An 18,726-nucleotide genomic window follows, 5' to 3' on the forward strand; every position below is an offset into this window, starting at 1 on the left:
CACATGACAAGCACTCATGAACTATTAGTTGAATAAGCAATAAATAAATACTTCTGGCCAATAAAATGTTAAAAATCACTAAATATATCTATATACACACATATGTTTGTACATATGGGGACAAGAAACAATTATACACTGGGTTTATTAGGTAGAGTGAAACAATGTAAAGAAGAGAGAAACAGGAACAGAAATGTACACAAGAATTGAGTAGAAACAGGGACACCTGGGTGGCTCAGTGTTGAGCATCTGCCTTCAGCTCAGGTCATGATCCCAAAGTTCAGGGATGGAGTCCCACATCGGGCTCCCTGCAGGGAGCCTGCTTCTTCCTTGGCCTGTGTCTATGCCTCTCCCTGTGTGTCTCTCATGAATAAATAAATAAAATCTTTTTTAAAAATACTTATAATGATTGTCACTTCCTCCTTATCCTGACAGGTCACCAAACTCTGATGCAAAGTTGGGACATCTGTGCTCTTAAAACATCACATTGCCTACGGTGCATTTCTTACCTTTAAGTGAAAAATATTTTTCATTTTTAATATTTAGCTCTTGTTTTTCTTCCCCCTTCTGGATTACGCTCCTAGGAAGACAAAATCTAAAATCACTTTTGCATTTGCAGCCCTGGACTCTAAGCACATTATAACACACCCCTCCTCCAACACACAGCCCACCCCACAAATTCAAGGTCTCTGACACCTTCCCAAGCATTCTCAACCTTATTCAAATTGCTTTCCTGGGCAAAGAATGTAGTGACTTTGCCTTCTAGCTACCAGCCCCCTTCCCTTTGGTCTTTCACTGCAGAGGCTCTGACCCTAAATACAATGAGACACGGGTGGGGGATGGGGGTGAATTCAGCCCAGGCTTTCAGGCAAAGACCCCCATCAACAAAGAACAAAGCTTCTGGTACCTGCCGTTTAGAGAGCTGCGGGCAAACTAAGGTGTTTGGTGGCCTTGACTGCACTCATTTACCAACTGTGCTAATTGAAAGCCAGGAAGTCAAGTTTTCTGCTTTTTAAAAAAATTTCCTCCAATTTTATTTAGATGTAATTGACATATGACATTGTATTAGTGTAAGGTGCACAACATAATGGTTTGATACACATAGATGTTGCAGAAGGATTAGCACAATCAGTTCACATCCATCACTCAGGTTCCCCCTTTTATTTATTTTATTTAATTAATTTATTTATGAGAGACACAGAGGGAGAGGCAGAGACACAGAGGGAGAAGCAGGCTTCTCACACGGAGCCCGATGCGGGCCTTGATCCCAGACCAGGATCATGACCTGAGCCGAAGGCAGACGCCCAACAGCTGTGTCACCCAGGCATCCCATGTTCCCCCTTTTAATGAAATCCTATTTGGGGGATGCCTGGCTGGCTTAGTGGTTGAGCATCTGCCTTTGTGATCCTGGGGTCCCCTGATGGAGTCCCACATCGGGCTCGCTACATGGAGCCTGCTTCTCCCTCTGCCTGTGTCTCTCCGCTTCTCTATGTGTGTCTCTCATGAATTAATAAATAAAATCTAAAAAAAAAAAAAAAAGAAAAGAAAAGAAAAAGAAAGAAAGAAAGAAATCCTCCTCTGTAACGAGACAGAGACTGTCTGCCTGAGCACATTGTATTTCCACCCACCTTTTCCTTGACACTCCTGTTCCTCTTCTTTTCCCTTCCAGAATGATGGTCTGAGAAGACAAAAGATTACATAGAATTGATCTCCGTGCTTTGGTGGAGGCAATACTCCTATGCTCATGAATTGGCATCCTTAAGAACAAAAAATCTCTTTTCGTGCAACCAAAGCAGCAGCTCTAGGTGGAGACCCAAGTGGTGGAGTACACAGGAGGATTAGTCAGACTTGCATCTCTGAAAAATATATAATTGGAATTGGCTAAGGGTATACTTTTAGGAGGGGGAGATTGGAAAAGAGGAAGAAATCTTAGGTTTCTCAATTATTGAATTTGAGAGTGGGGAGGAAGATTGAAGCTACACAGTTATCTTTGTCTTGGGGATGAAACCTAAGTGTAAAAACTGGTCCTTTGGAAAGCACACCGGAAACAAAAACCAAAACCAAAAAACAACTACAAAAAAAATGAGAGTGGGGATGGAATGGGATTGCCCGACACTGACAGAATTGCCAGGCCAGAGAAAGAAAATTTAAAAAAGGACCAGAGGAGGAAGAAAAGCCAGAAGAGGCTTGCTCAGGAAGAAGAGATAAGAGGCCCAACACATACTCTAAAAGGAACCTGTCACAAACGCTTTGGCAAGACCATTTACAGGAATATCATTTGCTAAGGGGATGTTCTTCTTGACCTCCCTCTTTTCAATTGAGTTGGTTTACAGGTCAATTAATTTCATTATTTTACATCTAGGAATGTCCCGGATAAAATAAGAAGGGGGTGCTCCCAATCTATCATGTTGTTCACTATATTAAAATAATAATCATGACAAAAAGGTAATTTAGAACTTGGAGATCACGAGCATAGGATAAAGATAGAATTTCTACTAACAGAAATGTGTAGATCTGTTGTTCCAAATATTATAGATCACTGATGTGTCAACTATTATGAGGATTTAGCTTGTATTTTCTTCACTTTTTACACAATACAGAAGAGGGACAGATGAGGAAACTGAGCCAAGAGTCTATCCAGCAATGTGTATAGAAAAACTACTGTAAAATTTTCCATACGGATGGCCTGTGCGTAATTACCCTCAGGGCACCAAAGTCAGCTGATCAGCAGGCCCCGGCTCCTTTCCTCTGGCTTTTGTTTTTTTAAAAAAAGAGAAACAACAGTCCTGGGGGAAAGACTTGCCTGTCTCTCTGAAAGCTAAAACACATTAAGAGGGCCTTGAAAATAAGTACTGTTTTTAACACCAACTGACACCTTAGCAACATACAATATGCTTTTTACTGTGACCGTAGGGGGACTCGAAGAGGAAAACAGCTCCCTGGTTGAAGTTTCTGTCAGCACGAGCTCGGGTTTGAGACCCTAGGGGGTCTGAAGTGGAGAGATGAATTGTCCTGGGGTCAGTTTCCATCCCCTGAGGTAGCTTCAGGGGTATCTTTGATTTTAAAGGATGGAAACGTGGTGAACCCAGAAATATTTAATTGTGGGGTTCGCTTTCTCTCGAGGTTCTGGGGCCAGGGTTTTCCCGATCCCCACCCCGTCTGGACTACCCGGCAGCGACCTTTTCCATTACAATGGCCTCGGTGAGACTGGCAGACAGGATTAACCCGAATTCGCAGGGGTGTGTGTGGGCGTGGGGCTGCCAGCAGGGGCGGGGCTGAGGGTGCGGAGCCCGCCTTATAAATCCAGGGCCTCCAAACTAGTCCCCTTCTGCCCAGGGGCTGGCCTCTCGCTGTGCGTGGTGCCCGCTGCATCTTGTCTTTCCCCTACTCTTTACATGTGGAGGCCTTCGTACTTGCTCCGCTCTTGCACCTAGAGCCGTAAGCCCGGGCCTTTCTTACAATCTCGCTCTTTGTTTTTGTCCCCCGCCCCCCCCCCCGACCCAGCGACATGAGTGCGGATCCAGCTCCTCCCCAATGCCCGCCTGGCCCCCAAGCACCCAACTCTAGGGACCCTTCTCCAATGCCTGAGGTTTACGGGCCCCGAGGAAATCCTGCATCCTTGCCAATGTCCTCTGCTGAGACGCCCCACGCGGAGACCGGTAAGGGGGAAGTCAGCCCTCGAAGAGCTGATCTCCTGGGGGGAGAGTGATAGGAGAGGGAGGGGCAGGGCCATTCGTTTCCCTCCTGAGCAGTTGTAGCGCATTAATCTAAGCAGGTGTCCTCGATTAGACCTCTGACACCTGTCTCCGTTGTAATTTGGTGGCCTGTGCCTTTCACCTGTGTCAGATGTCAGGCAAGAGACGAGGGCCACGGGGCGCTGGCCTTTCGGTAGTAGACGGGGTATTTGAGGCCTCGCGTGCACAGGCGCTGTGGGAAGCCCATGGGTTGTGATAAATGAGCTGATGCCCGAGTGGTCACGGAGTGCTGAGCCCACAGTCACCGTAAATACTAATACTAATTACTACTAATTAGTATTAGTACTAATACTATTAAATACTAATGCTACTGCTAAGCCAGAAATCCTAACATCACCGCTGCAGGTGGGGGTGCGAGGAGCATCCCCTTTTGACTCGTCTGTCTTTCCAGGAGTGCCAGAAGTAGCGTGGCTAGTCTTGGATGTCACCTTGTTGAAATATCTTGCCTTTGTACGACACTAGTAGTTGGTTTGGCTCTGTGGGTGTTAACTAGGGGGCGGTTCTGAGTTTCTGGGAGGCTGCTATGCCCAGTCTCCAACATCCCGAAGAAATGTCCATCCCATTTAATGGTAGATAATTCCAGAAGGTTTAATCTTCTGACCGTCAAAGTGGCTAGAGCCCAGATCTGAAACCCAGTTCGGCTTCTGAATGGTAACCACATGTGGGAGGGGATGTGCTGAGGACACTGTAAAGGTAAGTAAGGTAGTACCACTTTTTTGGTAAATCAATCCCGCAGTAGTTGTTAAAAATGAAAATGTAAAACTAGCTTTTACCATTTTTTAAAAGCTTTGAGGTAAAAAGATCATCTCTTAAAAGCTTCTGATAAAAAGTGACTTAAAAGTTATTTACACGTTACCCTGTTTTCCTAAGCTTCATGTTGATGTCCTTTCATAATTTCTAATGTGGAAAATACAGTGCTGGATCGTGAGACATCCCTTGGGTGTGAGCAAGTAGGAATAAGCAAGTGGGCACAATCTCCTTAGCGAGCCAAGTGCTAGTTTGTGGAGCTAATTTTTAGGCGATGCCCCGCTGTAGTCCTTGGTCCACCACCACTTTCTTTCCTTCTCGGTCTATTTACAAAATGCATAAAATTGTGAATTCTTGCCCCATAAAGGCTGTCACTTTATTCCATGACTAGGGGAGAGCTGAATTTGAGCACGGGGAATAAATACCGCATTGTAATTAAGACTAAGTGGCTACCAAATGTAGGCAATATAGGAAGTTAATTATTACTTAGAAAGTCCATATATGCCAGGTCCTGTGCTAGCCAACTTTCTCAGCCACTTTGCTTTACTCAATTTAAGGAACTCTGGGAGGGAGACAAATAATTCTGGAAATGCGGTGACAGAGCTAGTAAAGGGCAGAGTCTGTATTGAAACAGAAGCCTAGCAGAATTCCCAGTTCCTGCTAGTCCTGGGGTTTAGAACTGGGAAGTAATAAACTGGATTTTAAAGGGTCCCCAGAATCTGCTGTGGGTGATGGTTACGTTTACCGAAGGGAGTCCCGCGATCATTCCCACCTGAGTAGCCACAGCCTAGGCTCTTGAGCATCAATTTGCAGTAAAAGCTTTTGTCAAAAGAGGTTCAAGGGGTGCCTAGCTGGCTCAGTTGGTGGACCATGTGACTCTTGATTTTTTTTTTTTTAAATGACTCTTCATCTTGATGTCTTGATGTGAGTTTGAGCTCCATGTTGGGTGTGTATGTTATGTGTGTGTGTGTGTGTATACTTTTTTTTTTTTAAGGTGCCAACTAGTATACTTACTGTAGTGGCATCACACAAAGACTAGAAAAAGTGTTCAGGGTCATGTAAGAGTTAAATTTTTACTTACTCCCTAATTCTGAGGTTGTGAGGACTTTAAAAATGCTTTGAAAACCATAAATTTGCAAAGATAATTTAGTATTTGAAAAGATTTAGAGAAAAGTGTCTTTTTTATTCCCAACAGTCTCTCCTCTTCCTTCCTCCATGGATCTGCTTACTCAGGACAGCCCGGATTCTTCCACCAGTCCGCGGGTAAAACTCCCACCCACCTCTGGAGAGGAGAGAACAGCGAGGAAGGAAGATGCGACCCAGGGCAAGAAACAGAAGATGAGGACGGTGTTCTCTCAGACCCAGCTGTATGTTCTCAATGATCGATTTCAGAGACAGAAATACCTCAGTCTCCAGCAGATGCAAGAACTTTCCAACATTCTGAACCTCAGCTATAAGCAGGTAGTGTTGGTTTTGTTGTCCTTGCAGTGAGAAATAAAAACGCTAATTTGCAGCTGAGTGTTACTAACATCCATGTAGCCTGTTATTGGGCCTACCCTACAAATAATTTTAATATGAAAGTGAGATCTTTCTAACATTTCACGATCATCTTTAATGTTCTCTTTAGGGCACCTGGGTGGGTCAGTCGGTTAAGCCTATGCCTTTGGCTAGGGTCGTGGTGCCCAGGTCCTGGGACTGAGCCCCACATATTGCTGCCTGCTCATCAGGAAGCCTGCTTCTCCCTCTGCCTGCTGCTGCCCCTGCTTGTGCTTTCTCTGTCAAATAAAATCTTTTTTAAAAAGTTCTCTTAGGACACCTGGGTGGCTCAGCAGTTAAAGTGCCTGCCTTCAGCCCAGGGCGTGATCCTGGGGTCCTGGGATCCTGGGATCGGGTCCCACGTCGGGCTCCCTGCATGGAGCCTGCTTTTCCCTCTGCCTGTGTCTCTGCCTCTCTCTCTCTCACTCTCTCTGTTCTCTCATGAATAAATAAATAAAAATCTTTAAAAAAAGGTTCTCTTTAATATGCCATAATTTACTTAACTAGTTTTTCTATGTTGCACATGCCAAGATCATAAAAATATTTCCAATTTCTCCTTGATCAAAGGAGTTGTATAATCTCATCTTCCGGGATAGGGAGAGTCCTTAACCAACACTGCTTATTAAATTAAAATGGAATCTTTTATCTGTATGCATGATTACTAATAAGGTTAATTATTTTTCATATTCTTATTATTCAGTCAGATATTTTATGGTGTTTTTCTTTTTTTTTTTTTTTTTTTAAATTTTTATTTATTTACTTATGATAGTCACAGAGAGAGAGAGAGAGGCAGAGACATAGGCAGAGGGAGAAGCAGGCTCCATGCACCGGGAGCCCGATGTGGGATTCGATCCCAGGTCTCCAGGATCGCGCCCTGGGCCGAAGGCAGGCGCTAAACCGCTGCGCCACCCAGGGATCCCTTATGGTGTTTTTCTATCACTGGTGCCATACTTAGACAAAGTCCTCCATTCCTTTTTTTTTTTTTTAAGATTTTATTTCTCTATTCATGAAAGATGCTGAGGGAGAGGCAGAGAAACAAGCAGAGGGAGAAGCAGGCTCCACGCAGGAGGGCCCCATGTGGGGCTCTGGTCCTAGGACTCCAGGATCACACCTTGAGCCAAAGGCAAATGCTCAATCGCTGAGCCACCCGGGCATCCCCAAAGACCTCCATTCCAGAAGTTATTGTGTGTGTGTGTACACCTGTACATACATACTTCTGGTCCTTCTTAATTTCATTTTCTAATTTATCATTGTAAATCATTTGGAAGTTTAAGTTTATTGTGTGCTCCTACATAACTTGATATTTTCTCAATAATTGTCCTAGTGGTATATTTCATAATTTTTGAGTTAAAATTACCACTATTATTGTATTAAATGGAAGTGTGCTTATGGGGATGCCTGGGTGGCTCAGCATCTGCCTTCAGCTCCAGGGTGTGATCCCAGGATCCAGGATCGAGTCCCACATCGAGCTTGCTGCGTGAAGACTGCTTGTCCCTCTGCCTGTGTCTCTGCCTCTGTGTGTGTCTCTCATGAACAAATAAATTAAAAATCTTAAAAAAAAAAAAAAAGTGTGCTTATGGAGGAGGTTTTTTAATCACAAAGTACCTTTAACCAACTAGGGGCATGAGTAAGTATGAATGAAGTGGTGGGTAGACCTTCATTCATTCATTTTTTTATTTTTATTTTATTTATTTATTTTTATTTATTTGACACAGAAAGACAGCAGGACATTCAAGGAAAAGGAGAAGCAGACTTCCCACTGAGCAGGGAGCCTGATATGGGGCGGGATACCAGGACCTTGAGATTATGACCCAAGCCTAAGGCAGCCGCTTAACCCATTGAGCCACACAGGCACTCCTAGACATTTATTTAAATGTGAATCTTCGGGATCCCTGGGTGGCGCAGCGGTTTAGCGCCTGCCTTTGGCCCAGGGCGCGATCCTGGAGACCCGGGATCGAATCCCACGTTGGGCTCCCGGTGCATGGAGCCTGCTTCTCCCTCTGCCTGTGTCTCTGCCTCTCTCTCTCTGTGACTATCATAAATAAATAAAAATTAAAAAAAAATAAATGTGAATCTTCTAGGGGTGCCTGGGTGGCTCAGTGGTTGAGCATCTGCCTCTGGCCCAGGGTGTGACCCTGGGGTCCTGGGATCGAGTCCCATATCAGGCTCTCCATGTGGGGCTTTCTTCTCCTGCCTGTGTCTATGATTCTCTGTGTCTCCAATGAATAAATAGATAAAATCCTTTAAGAAAAGTAAATGTGAACTTCCTAGTGAATAGATATGTAATGTGTCTTCTCTAAACTGGTAGGCTCGGGATCCCTGGGTGGCGCAGCGGTTTAGCGCCTGCCTTTGGCCCAGGGTGCGATCCTGGAGACCCGGGATCGAATCCCACATCGGGCTCCCAGTGCATGGAGCCTGCTTCTCCCTCTGCCTGTGTCTCTGGCTCTCTCTCTCCCTCTCTCTCTCTCTCTCTCTGTGACTATCATAAATAAATAAAAATTAAAAAAATAAAATAAAATAACTGGTAGGCTCATTGAAAAAGGGCGTTGACCTCCATCCCTAGAACATTGTTTCCGTGAATGAAAGGTAGGACTCTAGAAGTTTCTGTCTTGTTCCTGAGCTTTAGATAGCTGTTGTCTGGGGAAACAATGTCAACAATAATCTTTGATCCTTAGCATATCCGCACTACTGGTATTTCATGTCTTCCTGTCACTTTTCCCTTATAGGTTAAAACCTGGTTCCAGAACCAGAGGATGAAAAGCAAGAGGTGGCAGAAAAGCAACTGGCCAAAGGAGAGCAACAGTGTGACTCAGGTAACAGGAAGCTTTTATTTTTTTCTGCTTTCTTTTCAAGGACTTTCCCGTTCTGCTCATTGCTAAAGCTTAAGACGCGGCCCACACACAATTCTGATTTTCCTTAGAGCTCTTGGGTTAACCCGCCATTCCCTTTCAGAACAGCTCTGCCACCACGGAATACGCAGGCTTCTACCCCTGTCGCCAGGGGTACCTGCTGAACCCTTCTGGAAACCTCCCACTGTGGAGCAGCCAGGCCTGGAATAACCCGAATTGGAGCAGCCAGACCTGGAACAGCCAATCCTGGAGCAGCCACTCCTGGAACAGTCAGACCTGGTGCCCTCAAGCCTGGAACAACCAGGCCTGGAACAATCCGCTCCACAACTGTGAAGAGGAATCGCTGCAGCCCCCGATCCAGTTCCAGCAAAATTCTATGGGTGATCTGGAGTCCATCTTCGAAACTGCTGGGGAAAGCCATGGTGTCCTACAGCAATCCACTAAGTATTTTAGTACTCCGCAAATAATGGATTTTTTCCCAAATTACTCTGAACATTCAACCTGAAGATGTGTAATGATAAGTATATTATTCGATCTCAATTTGGGCACTATTATTTCTGATAGGATTTGTCTTTTAGGGTCCTACAGCTCTGCCTCGATAGTGTCCCATTATGCTTATTGTATCCATTGAGGGGATAGGATTGGAGTCAAAGGTTTCAGTAGCGTTGGCTGCTATGGACAACATGATAAGATGTTTCTGGCTATAGATAACTAGATGTAATACTAATTCAGGTATCTTTAGGCTGTAGATTCTATCAAGAAAAGGAAGTAAAAATACAAAGACCTGTGATAAAGGATAATTGTATTTTCTGAGATTGTGAGTCTTGTTTTCATCACCTCAATTAACGGTGAAGGGTTAAGCTATATACAATATGCTTCATTGGTTTCCTCTGCCCTTTGTGATTTACTAGAATTGTTAATTTGTTCATTCTAGTAGTTGTAGAAAGATGTCTTGTATTTTTAATGTATCATGATAATAGTACCAGTTTGGATGGTTTAAGTACAAATAAAATATCCACTTTACCTTCTGTTGTCTCTACCCTGATCTCACCAGTCATTCAGTGAGTAAAAATTGGACTAAACATGGGTCTTTATAGTCCAATGGGACAGGAAACAACTGAAATTTCTCTAGCCATTGGGGGGAGGCTGCTATTAGAAATGGGTAAAAGTGAGATCCGTGGGTGGTGCAGCGGTTTGACGCCTGCCTTTGTCCCAGGGCACGATCCTGGAGACCCGGGATCGAATCCCACATCGGGCTCCCGGTGCATGGAGCCTGCTTCTCCCTCTGCCTGTGTCTCTGCGCCTCTCTCTCTCTGTGACTACCATAAATAAATAAAAATTAAAAAAAAAAAAAAAAAGAAAAGAAATGGGTAAAAGTGAGGGATCCCTGGGTGACTCCCCGGGGCATGATCCTGGAGACCAAGCAGGGAGCCTGCTTCTCCCTCTGTTTCTGTCTCTCAAGAATAAATAAGTAAAATCTTAAAAAAAAAAAAAAAAAGGAAAGGAAAGATAACCAAGTATGCAATGCTAAGTGACGGACCAATTAATCTTAACTAATTTATTTCCCTTATGTGTATAATAATGAAACAATAAAATTTGTGGTTATTTGCAGTTAAAAGAATGTTGGGATGCCTGGGTGGCTCAGTGGTTGGGTGTCTGCCTTCAGCTCAGGACGGGATCCTGGAGACCTGGGATCGAGTCCCACATCAGGCTCCCTGCATGGAGCCTGCTTCTCCCTCTGCCTGTGTGTCTCTGCCTCTCTATCTCTGATGAGTAAATAAAATCTTTTTAAAAAGGAGGGGATGGGGAGAAGGTCAGCTAATGTAACTCACAGGGAAGGTTCTGTGTCCACCCTTCTGTCCAATTACACTGCCAGAAAAAACTAAGTTGAAACAAGCTTATTTTAAGACATTTTTTATTTTTTAAAAAAGATTTTATTTATCCAGAGAGACAGGCAGAGGGAGAAGCAGGCTCCCTGCAGGAGCCCGATGTGGGACTCGATCCTGGGACTCCGGGACCACACGCCAGCCAAAGGCAGATGCTCAACCAGTGAGCCGCAAAGCCAGCATTAAAAAACAAAACAAAACAAAAAAACCCTTAAATTTATGGACTACAAAGCACAATTTAATGTGGTTTAAGGTATATATAAATATATTAATGCTACAAGCTGCATCAGAGACAAATATAAACGGGATCAGAGAGAAATGTTAAGGTCTGAGGCTAGTTTGAAATAGATGTTTTTTTTTTTTCCTGGTAAATTATCTTCTCACCTTAGAAGAGGCAAGGCAGGCATCTAGGAACAATGCTAATGCTTTTACTCTTATCCATCCTTGCTCGCCCCCAAATTGATCTGATTGAGCACCCTTTCAGTCAGTACTGTCTCGCTCCTCCACAAGAATATCCACCTTCCAAAGCAGCAGAGACACCAACCAGGCAGTTTCCTGGTCATTTCCCTCATGGTTCCTCCAATTTTCCAATGCTTCTGTGTAACCTTAACCAATCAAATTATCTAGGCATTTGACAGAAGAAATCGGAGATGGCAAAGGCAGATAGATGCTCAACCGCTGAGTCACCCAGGTGCCCTCAAAAAGAATCTTTAAAAAATGAATTAAAATGGGATGCCTGGGTGGCTCAGTGGTTTGGCGCCTGCCTTTGGCCCAGGGCACAATCCTGGAGTCCCGGGATCAAGTCCCACGTTGGGCTCCCTGCATGGAGCCTGCTTCTCCTTCCTCCTGTGTCTCTGCCTCTCTCTCTCTCTCTCTCTCTCTGTCTATCATAAATAAATCTAGAAAAAAAAATCTTGTAGAAGAAATTGGAGATCATTTCTGCCAAGATGCAAGGACAACACAATATTCTTTTAAACTGCCAGATATTTGAGTTTTGTGCCAAGTACTATATTATTCCATAGATAATAAAAACAGCATCAATACAATAATTAAAATAGTATATGAAATCACCACTAAATCCTCATTTTTAGTTTTATAATTCAATCAGATTTAAGTATGACATTTTATTTTTTTTTTAAGATTTATTTATTCATGAGACAGAGTGAAGAGAGACACAGGCAGAGGGAGAAGTGGGCTCCTCACAGGGAGCCCGATGTGGGACTTGATCCCCTATCCCAGGATCTAGCTCTGAGCCAAAGGCAGATGCTCAACTGCTGAGCCACCCAGGCATCCCATTTTAATTCATTTTTTAAAGATTCTATTTGAGGGCACCTGGGTGACTCAGCGGTTGAGCATCTATCTGCCTTTGGCTCAGGTGTGATCCCGGAGTCCTGGGATCAAGTCCCACATTGGGCTCCCTGCATGGGGCCTGCTTCTCCCTCTGCCTATGTCTCTGCCTCTCTCTGTGTGTCTCTCATGAATAAACAAATAAATAAATCTTAAAAAAAAAATTCTACTTGAGAGAGCCCACGAGGGAAAGCGAGACTCCCCGCTGAGTAAGGAGCCCCAATGTGTGAGTCTGATGCCAGGGCCCTGGGACCACAACACAGCCAAAGGCAGACACCCAACCAACTGAGCCACCCAGGCGTCTCCTGGATATGATATTTGAAAAACACAGGATCTTACTGTTCTGCCACTTGGCTTTTTCATTTATTTAATTTTTTTTTACGATTTGATTTATTTATTCATGAGAATCAGAGAGAGGCAGAGACACAGGCAGAAGGAGAAGCAGGCTCCATGTAGGGAGCCCGAATTGGGACTCGATCCCGGGTCTTCAGGATCATGCCCTGGGCTGAAGGCGGTGCTAAACCGCTGATTTAGTTTTATTTATGTTTTATTTTATTTTTATTTTTTTATTTTTTAAGATTATTTGTTTGTTTGTTTGTTTATGAGAGACACACACAGAGACACAGAGGCCGAGTCATAGGCAGAGGGAGAAGCAGGCTCCATGCAGGGAGCCCAATGTGGTACTCGATCCTGGGACTCCACGATCATGCCCTGTTGCTCAACTGCTGAGTCACCCAGGCGTCCCAGTTTGAAACTTTTTTGTTTTTCTTTTATTTTTTTTTTTTTTAAATTTTTATTTATTTATGATAGTTACACACACACAGAGAGAGAGAGAGGCGCAGAGACACAGGCAGAGGGAGAAGCAGGCTCCATGCACCGGGAGCCTGACGTGGGATTCGATCCCGGGTCTCCAGGATCGCGCCCTGGGCCAAAGGCAGGCGCTAAACCGCTGCGCCACCCAGGGATCCCTGTTTTTCTTTTAAAGATTTTATTTATTTATTCATGAGAGACACACAGAGAGAGGCAGAGACACAGGAGGAGGGAGAAGCAGGCTCATGCAGGGAGCCCAACGTGGGACTCGATCCGGGGTCTCCAGGATAACACCCTGGGCTGCAGATGGCGCTAAACCGCTGCGCCACCAGGGTTGCCCCTCATTTATGTTTAAAACGTATTGAGTGAAGGAAAAATTAAGAGGGTAGAGGATTTATTTATTTTTTTTTTTAAAGATTTTATTTATTTATTTATTCATGATAGTCACAGAGAGAGAGAGAGAGAGAGAGAGAGAGAGGCAGAGACACAGGCCGAGGGAGAAGCAGGCTCCATGCACCGGGAGCCCGACGTGGGATTCGATCCCGGGTCTCCAGGATCGCGCCCTGGGCCAAAGGCAGGCGCCAAACCGCTGCGCCACCCAGGGATCCCGATTTATTTTTTTAATAGGGGCACTTGGCTAGCTCAGTCAGTGGAGCCGGGACCTATGATCTCAAGAATCACGAGTTCAGGCCCCACCTAGGGCGTAGCACTTACTGTAAGGAAATGGGGGTGGGGGGTTGGTAATATGTCTTTTTTTTTTTTTTAGATTTTATTTATTCATGAGAGACACAGAGATAGAGAGAGGCAGAGACACAGGCAGAGGGAGAAGCAGGCTCCATGCAGAAGCCCGATGTGGGACTTGATCCTAGGACTCCAGGATCATCCTCTGGGCCGAAGGCGGCGCTAAACCACTTAGCCACTCTAGGATCCCCCCAGTATGTCTCATTTTTACAAAATTCATCGCACATAATGAATTACCAACACATGAGTTAATACTAAATGGTGACCCATAGCCTAGAAACAGGAAAATAGTGGGTGGCCCTGGTAGCTCAGCGGTTTAGCGCCGCCTTAAGCCCAGGGTGTGATCCTGGAGACCGTGGATCGAGTCCCGCGTCGGGCTCCCTGCATGGAACCTGCTTCTTTCTCTGCCTCTATCTCTCTCTGTGTGTCTCTTGTGAACAAATAAATGAAATCTTAGAGAAAAAAAAAAGGAAAATAGCTATTATAAAATGGTAGTCTTCCCCCCCCCCACTTTTTGAAGATTTTATTTATTAGAGAGTATGTGTGCACACATGCAGTAGGAGCAACAGGTAGAGGGAGAGGCAGAAGCAGGCTCCCTTAGAGTAGGGAGCCAGCCACAGGGCTCCATCCCAGGCCCCCAGGATCATGACCCAAGCCAAAGGCAGATGCTCAACCACTGAGCCACCCAGGTGCCCCTAAATTTATCTCTCCAGTACTGAACTTTGTTGTGGAACAATGTTTTTATACGCTTGATTTTTGCTTGTTTCTGCTTTGGATTAAGTTCAGCTATAGAACACTGGGAATGGGCAAGGATTAAGATTCAGAGTGCCAAAAAGAATGCCTATTTAAAATATGCGTGAGGGGGATCTCTGGGTGGCTCAGCGGTTTGGCGCCTGCCTTTGGTCCAGGGCGCGATCCTGGAGTCCCGGGATCGAGTCCCGCATTGGGCTCCCAGCGTGGAGCCTGCTTCTCCCTCTGCCTGTGTCTCTGCCTCTGTCTCTCTCTCTCTATGTCTATCATGAATGAATAAATAAAATCTTTAAAAAAATAAATAAATAAAATAAAACATGCTTGATTACTGGAAAGGAACAGAGGGAAAATAAAGATGAAAGGAAAGAAGAAAAAAGGAAAAAGATGACTTCTGGTGTCCAGCCTTCTCTTTTGGAGATTAGCCATTTTGGAGATGCCATTCACCTACTGTCTCTTCTTCCCAACAGGTGAAATGTTGGGGTAAAGTCAAACCCTCAAAGGCAGAGGACTGTGAAACCCAGGATCATCAGGGAACCAGAGACAGTCTGGATTTATCTTTTCAAAGGATAGGATCTGGGTGGCTCAGGTGGTTAAACATCTGCCTTCTGCTCAGGTCATGATCTCAGGGACCTGAAATTAAACCCCATGGTGGGCTCTGACTCAGCTCAAGAGAGAGCTGTCCCTCCCTCTGTTCTCCCCATTACCACACCCCCCTGCATGCACACTCTTTCTCACTCTCTGTCATAAATAAATATACTATTAAAAATAAATAAGGGTACCTGGGTAGTTCAGTTGGTTACCTGTCTTCAGCTCTGGTCATGATCCTAGGGCCCTGGGATCAAGCCCCACATCGGGCTCTCTGCTCAGGGGGGAGCCTGCTTCTCTTCTATGCCTGCTGCAACCTCTGCTCTCTTTTTCTCTTTCATAAATAAATAAAAGATTGGACCTCTTTTTTCCCCCTCCCTTCCCTTGCATGTTGCCCATGTAAATAGGTGTTTTTATGAAAGCCCTGGGGCAGAGCCCATGGGCAGAAAGAAGGTGCCCGGGCTTTTTTTATTTCAAAACGAAAACTTGCCATTGAAAACAAATTAAGCCATAGAGAAATGAATCATAAAATGAATCTAGTAAGAATAATTTATTTAATTTCTCCAATAAATATTTTGACATATATAAGATAGATGGTTTTTGGTTTTTTTTTAAGATTTTATTTATTTATTCATGAGAGACAGGAGAGAGCACGGCAGAGACATAGGACGAGGGAGAAGCAGGCTCCATGCAGGGAGCCCGATGTGCGACTCGATCCCTGGACTCCAGGATCATGCCCTGAGCCAAAAGCAGAGTTTAACTGCTGAGCCATCCAGACGTCCCAGTCCCAAGAAGGATGGTTTTATGTGAATTTTCATGGATTTTGCAACAGGATTATAGCATACATTCTCCTCCAAAAGTTTGTTTTGTTTTTTCCGCTTAGCATTATATCTTCAACTTCTTTGCATGTCAGAATTTAGAGGTGTATATCTATTTGGAAAAATCATAAAAATTTATAATTACATTTTTAAATTTATTTATTCATTTATTTATTTAGGTCACCTCTACACCCAACATGAGGCCAGAACTCACAACCCCTGAGATCAAGAGTCACATGCTCTTCTGATTAAGCCAGGAAAGCACCCTGATAATTACATTTAAAAAAAAAATTTTATTTTCCTAACTGTATCAGCCAAGGTTGAGATGGTTTCTCTCTTGAATCTTCTCCTATCAAAATCTTTCTGATATGAAGAACATAAAGGTGAAGCTGAGGTAGTTGAATTAAGGGAAAGATTGAGTTTTGGGACTCTCCTTAAGAGCTCAATGTGACTTCGTCATTCCCTTAAAAAAAAAAAAAATCACTGTTAACTTTAATATTATCTTTCCAGACATTTGTGTGTGTACACATGACACACAACAGAATTAAAACACATTTTTCCTGTCCAAATATGGAATTTCATCATATATTTTCTTCTGCAACCTGCCTTTTCTACTTACGAATACATCAGAAAAAAATGTATATAGATGTCACAGAGTGTGTGCCCCACTGGCTTAGTCAGGAGAGCATGTGACTCTTGATCTCCAGGGTTGTGAGTCTGAGCCTCACATTGGGCATAGAGCTTACTTACAAATTAAGAAATAGGGATCCCTGGGTGGCGCAGCGGTTTGGCGCCTGCCTTTGGCCCAGGGCGCGATCCTGGAGACCCGGGATCGAATCCCACGTCGGGCTCCCGGTGCATGGAGCCTGCTTCTCCCTCTGCCTGTGTCTCTGCCTCTCTCTCTCTCTCTCCTTCTCTGTGACTATCATAAATAAATTAAAAAGAATAAAAATAAATAAATAAGATAAAATGGATGGTGTGCATGAACACAGAAATATGAGTGGGTTTTTTGGTTTGTGATTTTTTGTTTTTTTTTTTAATATATATATTTTTAAATTTTATTTATTTATTCATGAGAGACGCAGAAAGAGAAAGAGGCAGAGACACAGGCAGAGGGAGAAGCAGGCTCCATGCAGGGAGCCTGATGTGGGACTCGATCCCGGGTCTCCAGGATCACATCCTGGGCTGAAGGTGGAGCTAAACTGCTGAGCCACTGGGGCTGCCCGTTTTTTGTTTTTTAGTAATCTCTACACCCAATGTGGGGCTCAAACCCAATGACCGAGAGATCAAGAGTAGCAGGCTCTTCCCACTGAGCCAGCCAGGTGCCCTGAAACATGAGTGTTTTGGGTTTTTTTTTAAAAAAGATTTTATTTATTTATGAGTGAGAGACACAAAGAGAGAGGCAGAGACTTAGGCAGAGGAGAAGCAGATTCCCTGACGGGGGAGACTGATGCGGGACTGATCCCAGGTCCCCAGGATCATAACCTGAGCCAAAGGCAGATGCTCAACCACTGAGCCACCCAGGTGCCCCTGTTTTGTTTTATTTTTTAAATAATATATCATAGAGATCTTTCCACAACAGTAAATTAAGATGACTCAATAGTTTTATAATATTACATGTTATTTGCCACTACAAATTATTTTACTATTAACATATATATATATATGTTCCATATGTGTACATAATTTATATATGTATATGTAATAAATACCTAAGAAGGTGTAAGATTGCTGTTTGAGAATAAAGTTAATAAAAACAAAATTCACTATCTTCATAAGTAAGCCACATAAGAGCTTGAAAAAGTTGCCAAGAGGAGTTAGGAGAGGTGCAAACTCAATGTAAAGCCTTCCACTTATCCTTTTGGTCACCAGACTCACCAAGAACATTTACCTATAATAGAGATAAGGCAGAAAGGGAATTAATTATAAATTCACCTGCCACCGCTCCATCTTCTCACATCCCTTTCTTTTGAAAATCTTGCTCTCTCCATCTTCCAAAAGGAGGTGGTTACTTCCAGTGTCCTTAGTTACTATATCATATTTTATTTTTAAAAACTCACTTTTCCTTCATTTTCAGCTAGCATTTCTCTTTCAGTTTGTGCCTTTTGAAAGGAAGAAGCATGCTGGGTCAATTTGCCTGGCTCTTCTGGATTTTACAGTCCGGATTCAAAGCTCTAAAGTGGGAGGATTAAAAGCCTTGCTTACTGAATTTCAAGCACCTAGTTCTCAGGGTAAAGAACGTGTTTAATTCTGTTCTGAATAATCCTACTATTCAGAAAACTTGGTGTCTACAGGGGAAAAACAGGCCAGGACTGCAAACCTAAAGGTAAAGTCAGACAACTGCCAGACAGGGGCAGGAAAGTGGGGGAGGAACTTCAGTAAATATTGCGTGCCCCCTGGGGCCAAGTGAGCTTTGCCGCAAGCGGGAGATAAAGGGAATTTGTTAAATAAAGAAGGCCAATTGGGGCAGACAAAAGCTTCTGGCACAGGAAGTTAGTTCGACTAAGGATGCTGAAAGGTAAGCATTTGAATAGGTTCCTCTGTGAGGTTGTAGTGAAACCCGATTGAAAAGAAGCAGCAGCTGGTGGCCAGTCTCTTTAAAAGATTCCTGCTTTCAGGGTGGTTGATGTACAACTCTGTGGTCCTAGAAAGAAAGTGTTCTTGAGAATTCTAGAAGGTTAAACTAAGGAATTACTTGAATACAACGGTAGCGCTAGCTCCAAGTATCCTACCAAGTAAGCTACCCGAGGAGCTCACAGATCAAATTAAGATGCTAGAATTGTATTAAATCCACCTAATCAAACTCTCAGGGAGCAAAGTATGGGGATTGAGATGGGTCATGCTCTTGTACTTAGAACTGGTTGCAAGGATGTTCATAGGATATATCTGGTGCAATGATGGA

At 43.8% G+C, this 18,726-nt stretch overlaps 1 protein-coding gene across 1 annotated transcript; it reads left to right on the top strand.

The window, feature by feature from the left end:
• Positions 1–3,396: 3,396 nt before the first annotated feature.
• NANOG (Nanog homeobox) lies at positions 3,397–9,832 on the top strand. Its single transcript, XM_072797577.1, has 4 exons — positions 3,397–3,659; positions 5,698–5,963; positions 8,765–8,851; positions 8,991–9,832. Exons 1-4 carry the CDS (start codon positions 3,509–3,511, stop codon positions 9,390–9,392), a joined length of 906 nt encoding a protein of 301 aa, XP_072653678.1. The 5' UTR covers positions 3,397–3,508; the 3' UTR covers positions 9,393–9,832.
• Positions 9,833–18,726: the final 8,894 nt, after the last annotated feature.

The sequence above is a fragment of the Canis lupus genome, chromosome 25 (genome assembly GCF_048164855.1).
Source record: "Canis lupus baileyi chromosome 25, mCanLup2.hap1, whole genome shotgun sequence".
In the NCBI taxonomy this organism is placed as follows: Eukaryota; Metazoa; Chordata; class Mammalia; order Carnivora; family Canidae; genus Canis; species Canis lupus.

Coding starts and splice junctions, on each gene's coding strand:
- NANOG (XM_072797577.1), top strand. CDS start 3,509: ATGAGTGCGGATCCAGCTCCTCCCCAATGCCCGCCTGGCCCCCAAGCA. Junction 5,964..8,764: donor TGAACCTCAGCTATAAGCAG/GTAGTGTTGGTT, acceptor TTTCCCTTATAG/GTTAAAACCTGGTTCCAGAA. Junction 8,852..8,990: donor AGAGCAACAGTGTGACTCAG/GTAACAGGAAGC, acceptor ATTCCCTTTCAG/AACAGCTCTGCCACCACGGA.